The following is a 13,862-nucleotide window of genomic DNA, read 5'->3' on the forward strand; positions in this document are numbered from 1 at the left end:
CCGTGATGAAAAGTTGTGCAAGTCTCAGGCACCGTCAGGGGTTGACAAGTTGTGGTGTTTTATGCATAGACCAATGGAAGGCCTTTGGTTGCGCTTTCGGATCCAGTATGACTTGCAATAGATCAATGGCCATGCGAAAGCTATGCAGATTGTATATTCTTGTCCTTACAGAGTTCAAGTCGAGTCTCGTTTTTGTCTTTCGAATCGAGTCCTCACGTACGGTAATATCTTTGGCAACTCGTACCTGCGTTGAATTGATTCGGCGCGGGAGCAGCCTTATCGTTAGCGCCGGTGATGTAAAACATTCCCTCGATCCCTGGGGGCTCGAAGTTAATTACTTTTAGGCATTTGGACAGGGAAGTGTGCCCTGGGGGAAATGTCGTGGGGAGCTTCAAAGCTCGCTTCAGACTGCCTCACAGGCGGTGAGTATCCCAAGATATTCCAAGTCATAATATACTCAAGTAGCGAAAGGCATCTTCATATCATACAGGTAGCCCGCGGCAGCTTTTTCTATTTTCAGAGGCCCCTTTGCCCCTGTCCCTGAAAGCATCCTTCGGCATCAGCGCCCTGCTACTTGATACCTTCACCCTGATTGATGAGCTGTTGCCACAGTATCCACGTGGACGCCGGTTTATTCCCTAACTACAACGCTAATTCATGAACCTTTCATCCCCCATCATCGCCTTTGGATCCTGCTTCTGAAACCGCCTTTTTGGCGCTGAGCGAGATTTCGATCTTCTTCGCACTGGGACCGTTGGTCGGAGAGTCGCGGTCATTCTTGAACCCTTTTTTTCGCTTGAGAGTATTGTGGCCTGCGGCACTACCAGTGTTCGAGGCTGAGGAGCCGGAATTCCGCCGCTTAGTCGAGGACAGTTTCCCAAGTTCATCTTCGTCATTGTCTTCTTCTCTCCGGCGCTTTTCTGACAAGCGCTCTGGCGGCGGGGTTTGGAGCATTGGAGATGGTTCTAGTTCGGGCTTGGTGCCGAGTTCCTCAGGTTCTGGTGGGGTTGTGTCCATAGAATCTTCGTCGTCGTCCGGATAGTCGACCAGAGATTTCAGCATTGGAGAAGTTGTAACCCCATTCATCTTCGCAGCCTTTGATAAGACCGCCTTGGGCAACGGCTCGTCCTCATCGTCTGATGTGTTGAAGTACGCTTCCTCGACAGCATCCATCTCCTTGACGCCTTGCCATCGTTGATTGCCATTGACGTTTGGTGTCCGATTGGGGGTACTCGTGCTGTCATTGCTGAATAGTGTGGTATCTGCATCCGGATTGAAGCCTTGCATTTGTTCGTAGCGATTCAGGAGTGATTCAAAAGTGTCGACGTAGGTGATTTCTTGAAGTTTCGAACGGAAAGTCTCCACAAGATGCTCAATCAGTTGCTTTATGTTCTCTCGTTTTATGTATTCGAAAAGCTCTAAGCAAGCAGAATTCAGTAGGTTGTCACGCGGCATTGTCTCGTAAACTATGTTGAGGATAGGTGCGAAGTGGTTCTTTTGCATGATCTGCCGGTTGTAATATTCATCTTGCAAGCCTATACACTGGCGAAAGAACTTCAAGGCAGCTATTGCAAGAGTTATTGGCCAAAGCTTACACATTCCACGGAGGGCTCGGAATCGTACTTAGCTTGAGATGCTTCTGCGGAGCAGAGAGCAATTGCGCTATTCGTGAGGAAATGTCTTCCGAAAAGATGTAATATTTACTTCGAAATTGATGTGTACGAGAAAGATAGATGATAATCTCGACCAAGTGATTGAACAATTGCACCTCATGGAATGTGATATCATTCACTGGCGACTGATTAGTTGCCGTCTGAGTTATGTTCGCAAGGACCTGCTACTTACGTGTTTCCCTTTTCTCAAGATCCTTCAGGGGTTGAAATAATTTGCTCGCGGAATTATCGTAAAAGTGCTGGATAAATGACTCAGTTTGGGGGTTTAGTAACGGGTCTACTCCTCGCACCTTCGACAGAAATTCCCCCGTCTGCCTTGCAATAGCTTCTTGAGATTGGGCCTGTGGAGGTTGTTGTTGAGGTTGGGATTGGGGCTGTTGTTGTGGTGGCTGGGTTGGCTGGGGCTCGAGTAATACCTTAATTGCGTCGGCAGCTTGAGCTTTGACACCTAGATCAACTTCGACAAGTAAGAGCTCAATCAAAGTCTCGGTGAGTGGAGTCTTTTTCTCGTTGATGGCTTTGTAGATGTAGGCTCGGACCATGGCAGGATCGTGGTCTATCATGGCAACCAGTATATCCGTGCCGGCCACCCGAATGGATGCTTCCTTGTTCAAAATGGCAAATGTTATCACACGAAGCAACCCATGGTTGATGAAGTTGGTGTAGAGAGTGGCCCGCGGTGTCACTTGGAGGCTTTTCGCTATTGCGCAACAAGACTGAATGAACCCAACAGCGTCCCTTTTCCGCTTGATATCGGCCGTAGGATTGTCTATTATGCCAAATAACTGTTCGAGATAACCCGGATTGTTCTGTAAATGTGAGATTATGTCGACTTGATTGAAGAATATGAGAGAGTTAAGAACGCCAAACGTTGGATCATCAAGGATCCTTGCGAGAACCACGTCCTTCAGATAGGTAAGGCGCCATGTAGCGTGTATCTTTCTGGTGATGTTTGGATCTGCGATGGACAGAACTTCCTTGTATCTCGAGTTGTCCTTGAGGTATCGTCGGTGATTTGCCTTATGGTTTGGGAAGTCCGGGTCGTCTGCGACACCAGAGTATTAGTATCTAACAGGGTAAACCCTGCATAACATGATGGTTATAGCGGGGTTGGCCCTGTGTACTCACATTCTAAAGCGCCAATCACCCCAAACACCACCTCTTCGTTGACAATGTGGTCAATGATCTGGCTGTCATTTAAAAGGATGAGCATTTTCATGATGTTGCACAGCCAGTGCAGGTCCTTCAGCGACTCAAGATCCTCTGCCATCTCCACCAAAGGTATCAACTTCCGGATGTAGTCTTCACTGATGACGAACTTCGCCAGCGCGTCTCGACCTTGCGGCGTGGACGCTATTCCACGCATCGCGTGCTCGATATCATCCAAATTCCCGATCTCGGGTTGCGGAAGGACCAAGGGTTTGGCGAAGCTCTCCATGGCGTCGTCTGATAGGGCGTCGTCTAGATGGCGACCCAGCCAGATTAGCGCAATCCGAAAAGAGAAGCAGAGCGTAAAGAAGAGCCTGGAGAGAAGTCCGAGCACGTACCTGGACCTCCAAGTGACAGTAGCTGTTGTTGTACCTGACTAACGAAATCCCTGTAATGTAATCATGAGCCTGTGTCACATGCGCCTTCCTTCACGAGCCAAAGAAGCACGCAGTACTGTAGATTGGCAAGTACTAACCAGATGGTCGCACAACCCTCTGCCTCTTGAAAACTGAGAGCCATGTCTATACCACTTGTCTCGGTCCATACAATAAGGGTATCTGCATGCATATGAATGAGCCACCATTCACACCATACATTGTCGCCATGCGCGTTCACCTTGCTGTTTCTGGTATCCATCGTCCTTCGTTATCTTCGTTTCCAGAAGCAATCGCTCTGGGCTGTCTTCCGACTCGACGTATATCTTTGACTCATCCTACACCCAGATCAGCGTCGTGTCTTCCGCTTGGTTACAGGACATCCCCAGGCACGAAGTCCCGTAATTACGGTTTCCCATGCCTTTTGATCGCTTACATTGATGATGCGTCCGGTGCAGAACCCAGTCCCCCGATCGAACCAGTCATTGTTTTTGAGCTCATAAACCTTGACTCTCTTCTTCTCGTTCGACGGCGGCACTATCAGCGCCATAGCCGGAGCCAGCTTCCCAGCCAACTCTGCTGGCTGAGAGAGACCAGCGGCGGTATGCAGACACCACAGCAATGACGGTACTCTTCGGACGCAGGATGAGTGACACGAAGCGCGGGGCTCAGAGCCTTCGGTATGACGAAGCACGCGACAACAGGCGAACCAGGCCGAGAAAGCAGAGAGAAAGCCCCCCCTAACAGTAGCGACAGTGTTATTCACGGACGTTTCCGAGGTTTGGAACTGCGCGAGGTCTACCGGACCATGACGTTGAGCCCGCAAAGGACTGTTGTTCTGGGTACTTTGTTGCGTCAGGGGATACCGAAGGCTTCGCGCCGAGTGAAGCATGGACTGTCACCGTCCGCGATGAAATGTGGTGGGGTTGATAGCCGGGATAATTGTGAAAACAGTGGGGATGCGTGAACCAGATTGCGGCAGTATGGAGGCTCTGATCCATACACTCGGCGTGCTTGTCGCTTGAAACGTAGTGGTAGCGGTTTGATCGTCTAGCTTATCAGCCTTAAGGTGGCAAAAAAGAAGACGGGTACGAGACTACGAGTAGATAAAAATTGAGTCTAATTTTAGCCGAGTGCCAAGACATTAGAAGTTCCGAGTCTTCTATTCCTTTGGGAAGCCTGCTTCAGCCTTCAAGGCACTCTACATTTTCTCCCAGTATATCTGGATGCAAATACGGAGCCGCCTTCTCTAGGAGCCTCAAGTGAACTTGATAAGTGCGCCAGGCTGGTCTCTGCCTTTTCACGTGTCCCCGTTGTCAATGTCAATGACCTCCACCAGCCTCTCTCTTCTTTGCATGGTAGGAAGATTTATCAGCTTTCCGTGTTGGACGACCTACTCTACACGCAACGACAAAAGTAATCACTACTTGCGCAACAATATTATTTCGAACAGTTGTCTTGCATTCCTTGGCTACACCCCACCACACAACACTTCTCCTTGCAACTCACAGAGCCTTACTATTATCCATACACTTCTCTCCGAAAACCATGAGCTATCATAATATCAGCAATCGCGGCTAATCTGCAGACTTGGTGGCAGCATACTGACGTTGGTGCCTAATGCTTGTAGAGACTGTCCGCATTTTCTGGCTTCCCGTAAAGGCTGTCTTTCTTGTAGAGACTGCGCTCGTCCTCAGCCTTCTTGTACGTGCCATCTTTCTTGTACAGCCCGTTTCCATCCTCGCGCTTCTTGTGGAGAAGGTCGTACAGACTGTCTCTCTTGTACAAGCTGTCGTAAAGGCTATCCTTCCTTTATAGGCTGTCTTCATTCTCGCCCTTTTTGTAGAGACCGTCCTTCTTGTAAAGGCTGTCATCGTTTCCTCGTTTGGTCAAGATGTAGCCACTGTTGTCTACCTCACGCTTGAACTGCGTAGACTTGACTGATGCATCAATGGCCTCTACATATGATGATCAGCTTAGGTTGTACCATTTAAAATGGATTTTGAACGACAAACTTGGGATGGCGGTAGCCACTCCAAGAGAGACAAGGCAGAAAGCCAGAATGAAGGCCTTTGGAAGCAGAAGCATAACGCTGTATGAATGTTGGGCAGACGGCTCTTTCAAGTGCTCAGTTACTGCTTCAAGGCAGTATAGATGCCTTGGGGAAGAAGTTCGTGAAAGAATTGCTTGAGGGCTCGAACAGCTTGAGCAGGCGCGGAATGAGATCCTCTTAAAGAACACACCATCAGCAAACCGGCGGTAAGCTGTTGCACCATAAAGTGTTATGTGTGACAAATACGCTTGAACCGTGCGCGTGTCCTGCCTTTTTGCCGTGCACATGATATCAAGGGTCTGCCAATCGAAGCATCTGGATCAGTGTCTATCTCAGCAAGACTTAGCTTGGAAAGGGCCCTCTCGAACCAGAGCTGCAAGAAACTGCACGCTAAGGGCAGCAGCGGCCGCATCTCTAGGTACATCTGAGACATGTCTGTGATGGGAGTAGTAAAAAGTGAGGGGTACGGCTGGACGAGACACGGGATATGCAAGACGGCAAACAGAAGACGGGATACCAGTCTGGAAAACACGAAAGCAGTATAACTGAGACAAGAATGTTGAGCCAGTCTCGGAGATCGGACCAATGAGAGTGTGGACTGTGCACCAAGCACCTAGTGTTATCTATAAAACGAGGCCAGCAGGGAGAGCGGGGCGAGATGGCTTGTTGTGTTCTTTCCTTTAGAGGTCCCCTTGCTGTTCAATCCGTTCATGACTAGATTGCGTCTGTTAACATAGCCTATTTGCTTCTTTCAGCCTCGTCGTGCAGCACTCTATGATCATCGACAACGTGTCAGGACTGGCCACCATAAGCGCGCACCAGCTGCTCTTTAAACTCTTCATCCATGAGGCTGACCATCATGTGGAACTTCACCTGACCTCCTCTGCCCCCATTCGCGTTATAGATTGGATATCTCGTAATCATAATAAGTCCACGTGCCCAGCTTTACCCACCCTTGAATATCAACGAACTCGTCAACTCCTTGACGCACCCTTTTACCATCCGATAAGGTCCTCAGAAACATCGTTTGCAGGCCTTTCGGCTAGCGTGAGCTTGCGCAGCTCAGTAGTCGTGAGACTGGTCCATCTTCTCCCAAAGAAAGCCGATCCACCCATTTGGAGTTTAGGGGTACTCGTGTCTAAGCGTGCACGCTCTAAACGCGGTTCCAGAGATGGGACAGTGTGCGACACATTGAGGGCGTTCCCAATTGCAGAAAGGATTTCAAATGCCGAATTCTGCGTACTCTGGTACGGAGTCTGGAGTTTGAGACGGAGAGAAGTTGGTTGTATCGAGATCAAACTGCCAAGTGTAGCGATCTTCAACGCAGCACGGTGACTCTACAAGGTATTTTGCAGGCTTGGTTTTGGGCCATTCGATTTCTTCGTAGCTCCATCCTCGAGATCAGTACTTCGACGCGAGGTCTTCCTCGAACTCTTTATTGTGGCAGAGCATGTATCATTCGTGTTTTAAGCTTGTTGTGGTTGACAAGTGTGGAATGGGTAGATAGCATAGGCTTTGTTATGGCTTAGAAAGTCTACTACGACGGTCATGTAAATTCCTCGCAGGATTGCTTGGACTGAGGGACCTTGGGTGAGGATGAGCTGGAGTGTGAGCTCTTTGCCGGTGGTTGGGTCTCTCCTTAGGAGCGTCCATCTTTGAACGACTGGCGGTAGAGCTTCGAGATCATCGGAGTCCTGGTTCTACAGCACTTACCTCCTCGATGTCAGGCTAGATGTAATCGCTGCGGTCCCGTCGGTTTGTCGCCGCCTCAGCCAGATCCAAGTCCAGCTCTCCAGTCCCTCTTGCACGAGAACGCCTGGATCTGAGTCACACTAACCGCCCATTCAATGTGAAATGAAGCAGAGCTTTTTGATATCGAGGCATTGGACCTGCCAAGTAGAGACCGCGAACTTGTCGGTTGCTTTACGCAGCGGTGCAGAGCGCGGTTTCATACTCCATTGGTATGGCAAGAAGACATGGTATAAGGCTGCAAGGCTTTCGGATGTTTCTGTGAGATCCAAAATGATTGCAATGAGCAGGAAGTCACAGATACGGCTGAATGTTGGATCATTCCATTCTAGGTGGAAGATGTCTGGGAAAGAGGCCTGTTTTGTTTTTGGTGGGAGGTGGTCCATCGGGTGAACATTCACGCTGTTAACAAATTCAACACTTTGATGATGGCGAAATGCTGATATCGGCTGGTGTTGGTTAAGGCCCTGGTAGGACGATCTTTATCGTTGTCTATCCAGGGCAGTAGGGGGTTTTCATCTGCGGTTCCAAATACCGTTATCGAAATATTGAGCCAGGCTTTATACGAGTCTTGAATTGCTTGAGTTTTTCAGGCGAGAACCTCTGGTTTAGAAGAAATATTATCATTAGTTGAAACCCTTTTCATTCCTCAAAGTTGTCAATTCCATTACCCAGTGGCCATTAGAGAATGCCAAGGTTACGGAGTAGTAAATCTTGACGCCCAGTGCAGATAGGTAACACCGCAAGCGCTCGGATACGGCCTGTAAGGCCGGGCAAGGAGAATAGAGTACATTCATCATTCAGTCGTTGAAATCCGAACCGAGTTCCACCAAACCGAATGCTCCAATGTTCTTCATACACATAGCCAAACGGGCATCACCCTGCATCTGCGTACACCCAGCCTCTTTACTCCTTTGAACCCTCGTTAACAATCATCTCCACCACGACCTGACACCGCTCCCACTCTGGGTGCTGCATGCAAAGCTTCACCGTCCCCGCCTTGCTGCCCTGAGCCCCACCGCCGCCATCATCAAGCAGTCTTACATCTCTCCCACTAATCATCTGTCTTAGCCTGCCATTGACTGCGTTGCGAACTTCCACATATCCCCCAGCATGATCCACAAGGATAAGATATATGCTATTAGCGCTAGTACAGAGCGCGGCTTGTTTGGCCTTCCCAACGAACTCCAAAACCACTGCGCGAGACACATCGCCATGTTTGTTGACATAAATGCCTACTTCTTCGAAAACCAGCAGGAACTCAGAGTCCGAAAGGCGGAACATTCCGAGGGGTTTCTGGTCACGGATGCGATGGGCGATGCTGGCGCAGTCGGGAGGTTTGAGATCGGGGACTGATATAGGGAGTTTCTTATCTAAATTCATAACTTCAATACCTTTAGCAGTACTGATGGCTATGCTGCTATGAAACAGGTTGATGGTGTAAGTCTCGCTACCAATGTAAAACTCGTCGAAGTCGCGGAAGAACTCGACGCTGCCCTTTTTAATGCCGAATCGGCTTCGCGCAGACGAGGAGGTGGAAGATTTTTGGTAAACTGGCTCAAGTACTTTGAAGATGGACGAAGCACCCTCGCGTTTCTTGTAGAAGACTAGAGCGCGGTCTTTCTGGCGACCATGGGCGAAGAACCCGACGTCGCGGGTGCCAGACAGTTTTTGAGGGGCGCGTCTGGCAGAGTCGGAGGCACTGTTCGGAGAAGGGGTGCCGGATGCGGGGCAGACGGTGTCGAGGTGATAGGCTATAAGAGACTTATCCGAGATGAGGAGGAAGAGGGAGAATTCTTCGAGTACAGCGATTTGGGTTACACGTAGCACGTGGATTGCCTGAGACGTGGATGTTAGCACGGCTATGGGAGATCATCTGGAATGTTGCGACTGCTTACTCTTGTCCAGCCTCTGGAGTTGCCGTTATTAGAAATGTAGACTCCGTAGTCTGTGCCCACAGCCACCATCGGATTGCCATAAGGTTGGTTGAATGCTGTTGCGCAGTTGACTGCGGCCCTGCAAACCGGGTTCGGCCGTGGGCCTGTGTCTTTATACTTCTCCTCCACCTCTCGGATAGCACGGTCTAGTGGTGTACCGGAGATCACTATAGTCTTGCCCATGCCAGACATGGCGTCGTACGCAAAGGCTGTGTCCGCTACCACTCTCAACCGGAATGGTTCTGCACCTTGCTTGTACAGCGACGCTGCGTGCCTGGTCTTTGCTTCTATGATCTTATTACACCAGTCTGACCGGTTCTGATGTGTGGGTGCGTAAAGCGTGTACACATCGTCGCGGCCGAGATGCTTAAATCGGAAGGGAAACATGATTTTCTCATCCTTTGGGCTGTCTATCACAGTTGGGGCGGTCATTGTCCTGCTAGAAGCATTCGTTGCCGTTGATGCAACAGAAGAGGCTGTGTTTGTATGCACAAGCGCGCCTGGACCAGGTGAAGACATAGATTGTCGGCTTGCTCGGGTTTCCTGAGGAGTGTCTACTCTGGTGGTAATAGTAGTGACAGTTCCTAAGCCCTTCATTGTAGACTTTATGACTGGGGGATCGTCCTTGCTCTCCAAAACCAGGAGATCCATGGGTATTGGGTTTTTGGACACATCGTACTTCTCGTACTTCAAACCACCAGCTGCGTCTCGCACAGATACTATCTTCGCCAGAACCAAATAGTGGTCAAATAATATAGCATGGGTATCCACCCAGCCGAATTTGTTCTTGCCCATCCTTTGCAAGTCTCCTTGGAAAATAATTTCCCTTCCCAAATGCGTAAGGTTCAATTGCACATTGTCCATTCCAGGCCGCAATTGCAACTTGCCAGAGAGCTCTGCCAGGCCGACGTTCTTTGTCATCTCTGCAACTCGCGTATCACACTCTAATGTGACTACCTTGATCTCTTCAATTGCTATCGCGAGATTCGACTTCTCTTCCGAATCTTGCACCGTGTTCTTGTGCACGGTAGAAAGCAGGAGTGTATAACGTTGCAGTCTTGTGATGGGTGCTTTTAAATAGGTATCCCAGCCAAGTCGTCTGGAACGATCATTTGCTCTCATTTGGTCGAGAAATTGTCGGAAAAGAATGTTACGATCGGACTCTTGACGAATCAAATGAGAAGCATTAGGGAAAGCTGCTGCATATTCGATGTACGCGTTCTTGGCTTTCCGGATCCACTCGCGGAAAATATCACTAAAGCCGACGATCCATGGGCCTTGCTCCTGCTGGCGGTACTTCAACTGGGCAAGAAGATAATCCTCATTAGCTTGTTGTATGGCATCGGCCCTACCGAAGACATCCCAAAGGAATTTGTCTTTTCTCTTGGGTGGGAGAATAGGAGGCTGCCATTTGGAAAGCTCGTCTCTGTAAAGTACCCTCAGTACATTCAGCTGGTCCATGAAATCGTCCTCTGTCGTCACGATCTCATGTAGATTGTTCTGACGTTCAACCTCTTTCTTATCGACGTTTTCGATGTCTGCTTTCGTGACCTTATAAAAGGTTGGCCAATCCTCGGCCTTTCGCTGAGGTTCTAGAGCCTGAGTTTGCAAGTTTATTTTCTTCAGTGTCCGCATGCAATGATGAGAATAACATCTCCCTGGCAACGCCTCCACGTGGACACGAGGGGAGTAGCAACCAGTGCCAGTAAGTTGGAAAAGAACACCGGACATTTCAGCGGTTCCGAATTTGACCCACTCCTCCTCTTTGAGGAGAGTGCCCGAATCATACATAGACCGCACAACTTTGGCGCCAAGATTCTCCGCGTCGGCTGTGTTCATGGTTGGTACTTTGTGAGTGAAGAGCGCAACGATGCCCTCAACAATTGCTTGTTCCTTGAGGTCCGCTTCGCCTTCGCTCATCTCTTTGACCCACATTACAACAGAGCTCAAAGCCCACGGCTCGGCGCATTTCTTAAAATCAGTTGTGGAGAGTTTCGATGGATTGAACTTACGTCGCTTGCCGGCGGGTATCTCTGGAAGCCCAAGTATCTCTGCGCTTGGGTTCATTGACGGGTTCCCAGGAGAGTCGATGCCATATACAGATCCTGCGCGGAGCCCCATTTGCTGCTGCTGCCTAAGAATCTTGGCTCGGTCTGCGTCTGTTTTTGAGCGTATCGGAGGAACTGTCTGAGGTGTGCTGCTATGGCTTATCAAGGATGATGATCTTGGTACAGGCGTACCCTGAGGGGTCAATAACTGGTTGTACGCGTCAGGAGCTGCAGGGAACGTCGGCCGCCCATATTGGTCATATTGCAGCAGTCTCTCTGGATGCTGGTATGTGCCGGCAGGCATCAGCTGAGGGACTGTCCGGCCTTGAAATGGCTGCACAGGCGCTGCTGGCAATGGTCGGCTTGGACCTACGCCTGGATGGAAGAACATCTCTGGCATACTATCTCGTGGAGGGCTTTGGCCACCTGAGTTGTAAGCTCCTTCAGATTCTGCTAATGTTGCTTCGTCGCCATCTTCGAAGCTGAGCCGTCGCGGCATACTCCCTGGTTCCGAAAGGCCACCAGTACCAGCTCGATCGACTCGTGCTGGGGCAAAAGGATGTATGTATTCTTGGCCAGGGATTGGATAGTCGTACTCGACACCTGACAGGTCAGAACGCTGTGAAGTCCTGGTTGCGGCGAAAGGTCGACCTTGGTTATCCACCTGGTTTGTATAGCCGTAGCTATCACCATACGGTACCTTGCCTGAAAAGCCACCCCCATAAGTGTCCATGTCGATATTCACATCGCTATCACTACTAGGCTCGTGATATCTCGAAGATTGCTGCGATTCGCCCGATCTTCTGTACGGACCCCGACCACTCTGCCTTCGGGCCTCGTCTGCAGCATCTTGTTCATCTGCCATGTGCATGGCAGCCAGACCTGCCTCTGCTTCGGCATCGCTTCTATCGCTATATGCATCATAATTTACATATTGGCCTTCAGCTACCTCTCCTATATGGCCATTAGAATGGAGATGCGAAGTGCCATGGTTGAGCTCGGCTTCAGTGGGCTGGGTGAACAAAGGCTGAGTTGCCTGCGTTTCGTCTATTGATGCATTCGCGGGCGGTCTTGCAACTCTTGGACTTCGTCTCGAGCTATTAGTCGGTGCTCTTCCCATGACCGCAGCCTCAACTTCCTGCATGAGATCATCATATCCTGGAGTTGCGTCCGAATTTTCATGCGAATCGACGTAGCCATTAGTACCGCTAAAGTAGTCTGGCTCAGAAACCGCCTCAGACGGAGGACCTGGAAGCGGTCTCGCCTGAGGGTGCCGCCCTATTGTATCGCTTCGCTGCGGCGAATGTTGGGGTGGGGTCGGTCCAGGTGTTCCTGGTGTGGGTGGTAATGAGTTGTTCAAACCAACAGGCCTGCGATGGATAGCTGGAGATGGGATGCGCGGACTACCGTTCGATGTGTAGTTCGGTAGAGGAGGTAGTTGATTATGCAAGGAAGGCGGACGAATAGAGATTCTTTCCACTGAACTTCGAGATGCTGAGATTCTTTGCGAGTAAGATTGCGCCTCGGGCGCTGTGGTAGAATTCGAAGGGAACGCATCTCGACCTGGTGAGAATGGTGGAGGCGGAGGAGCGGGCGGTGTATAGAGTGAACTCGTAGATTGAGGTTGGGAAGTTGGTAAAGGAGGCAGTGGTTGCTGCCGATACGGTAGCTCTGGGAGAGCATTCGCGTATTGCCATCTTGGGTCTGATCCGATCTGGGGGGGAACACGATTGCCATACCGCTGCTCGTGTGGTCTGGGTGGTGGTGGAGGAGGTTGATTGGACGAGTAGGACGAGGATGCCGGGTGAGGTTGACTTCCGTAATTTGACTGGTACTGGCTGCTAGTTGGCTGATAAGCAGCCGGTACATATGGCTGACAGGCTGTACTGAAAGTGCTGGCCGTAGCACTAGGAGGCTGTGGACTGTAATGCGGTTGCGGCGCGCCATACTGTTGCGGATTGTACGAAGGCCGGGAGCTCGGTGGGGCAGGAGAGTTATCTTGGTGTTGATATCCTCCACCCCCTCCGGTACCGTAGGACGTCGAGCGCGGTGGAAATGACGGACTTTGAGAGGCCCTGTATAGCTCGTCCTGTTGTAACATGGCATTTGGCCCCGGCCTGTAACCTCTGTTCTGCGCCCTTAAGTCATTTACTTCTTCGGGGAATTTCCCGTCGTCCCCAGGATCAAAGCTCTGTGTTCTCCGCACTGTCGAATTCCCCCCAGCCGTTCGTGATGTTGGGGAGCTCTGAAAACGGCTGTGTTGACTTTGGGCTGGTGAGCTATAGGGAAAAGCCATGGTGGCTCGGCAACAACAGACGGTACGCCTGGGCCTATCATAGACCGTGTCTTTTCAGGCTCAAGAGATTAGACACCCAGGACTTGTTTCTCGAAAGCGCAGTCGATGACGCGGGCTTTGTAGGTGTAGAAGATCGCATGCCAGGATCTGTAAGTTGTTCTCCGCCCTCTGGAACCAGCATGTAAGGTTTTTCCCCTGCTAAAGTTGCCTCCAGGTGTTCGAATCTCAGCCTAGATTCCTCGGCGACTTCTGTCATGTCAAGACAAACGTACCCAAGATGTTGATTTGTTCGAGGCTGAGGTGACATGAATCTGCTACAAGCGGACGGTCGATTACGCTAATTGATCCCTGGGCCCGAGAGGATGTATCCAGTATCAATGCGACTGGCACTGAGACTCTCATAGTCATTAAGAGACAGTGTGCTGACGGGGAGCAACAGTTTGCACATTTGATAACCGGAACCGCAAAGCTGGTTTTGGGTCTTAGTAGGTAAGGCTGACGGCAATGCCAAGCAAAACACGCC

The 13,862-nt window shown here is 50.3% G+C and overlaps 2 protein-coding genes across 2 annotated transcripts; both read right to left on the reverse strand.

Moving 5' to 3' along the window:
* Positions 1 to 666: 666 nt before the first annotated feature.
* Positions 667 to 3,806, reverse strand: HO173_002245 (uncharacterized protein; the record flags this gene model as incomplete). The annotated part of the gene is made up of 8 exons (XM_037304179.1): positions 667 to 1,565; positions 1,624 to 1,791; positions 1,846 to 2,718; positions 2,802 to 3,134; positions 3,221 to 3,270; positions 3,358 to 3,439; positions 3,498 to 3,594; positions 3,693 to 3,806. 8 exons carry the CDS (start codon positions 3,804 to 3,806, stop codon positions 667 to 669), a joined length of 2,616 nt encoding a protein of 871 aa, XP_037168974.1.
* A 4,158-nt stretch (positions 3,807 to 7,964) lies between these two features.
* Positions 7,965 to 13,339, reverse strand: HO173_002246 (uncharacterized protein; the record flags this gene model as incomplete). Its single annotated transcript, XM_037304180.1, has 2 exons — positions 7,965 to 8,897; positions 8,957 to 13,339. The coding sequence occupies 2 exons, from the start codon at positions 13,337 to 13,339 to the stop codon at positions 7,965 to 7,967; spliced, it is 5,316 nt and encodes a 1,771-aa protein (XP_037168975.1).
* Between the last annotated feature and the right edge of the window lie 523 nt (positions 13,340 to 13,862).

Source organism: Letharia columbiana, assembly GCF_014066305.1.
Source record: "Letharia columbiana isolate WasteWater2 chromosome Unknown Sc0000004_s0, whole genome shotgun sequence".
NCBI classification, from domain to species: Eukaryota; Fungi; Ascomycota; class Lecanoromycetes; order Lecanorales; family Parmeliaceae; genus Letharia; species Letharia columbiana.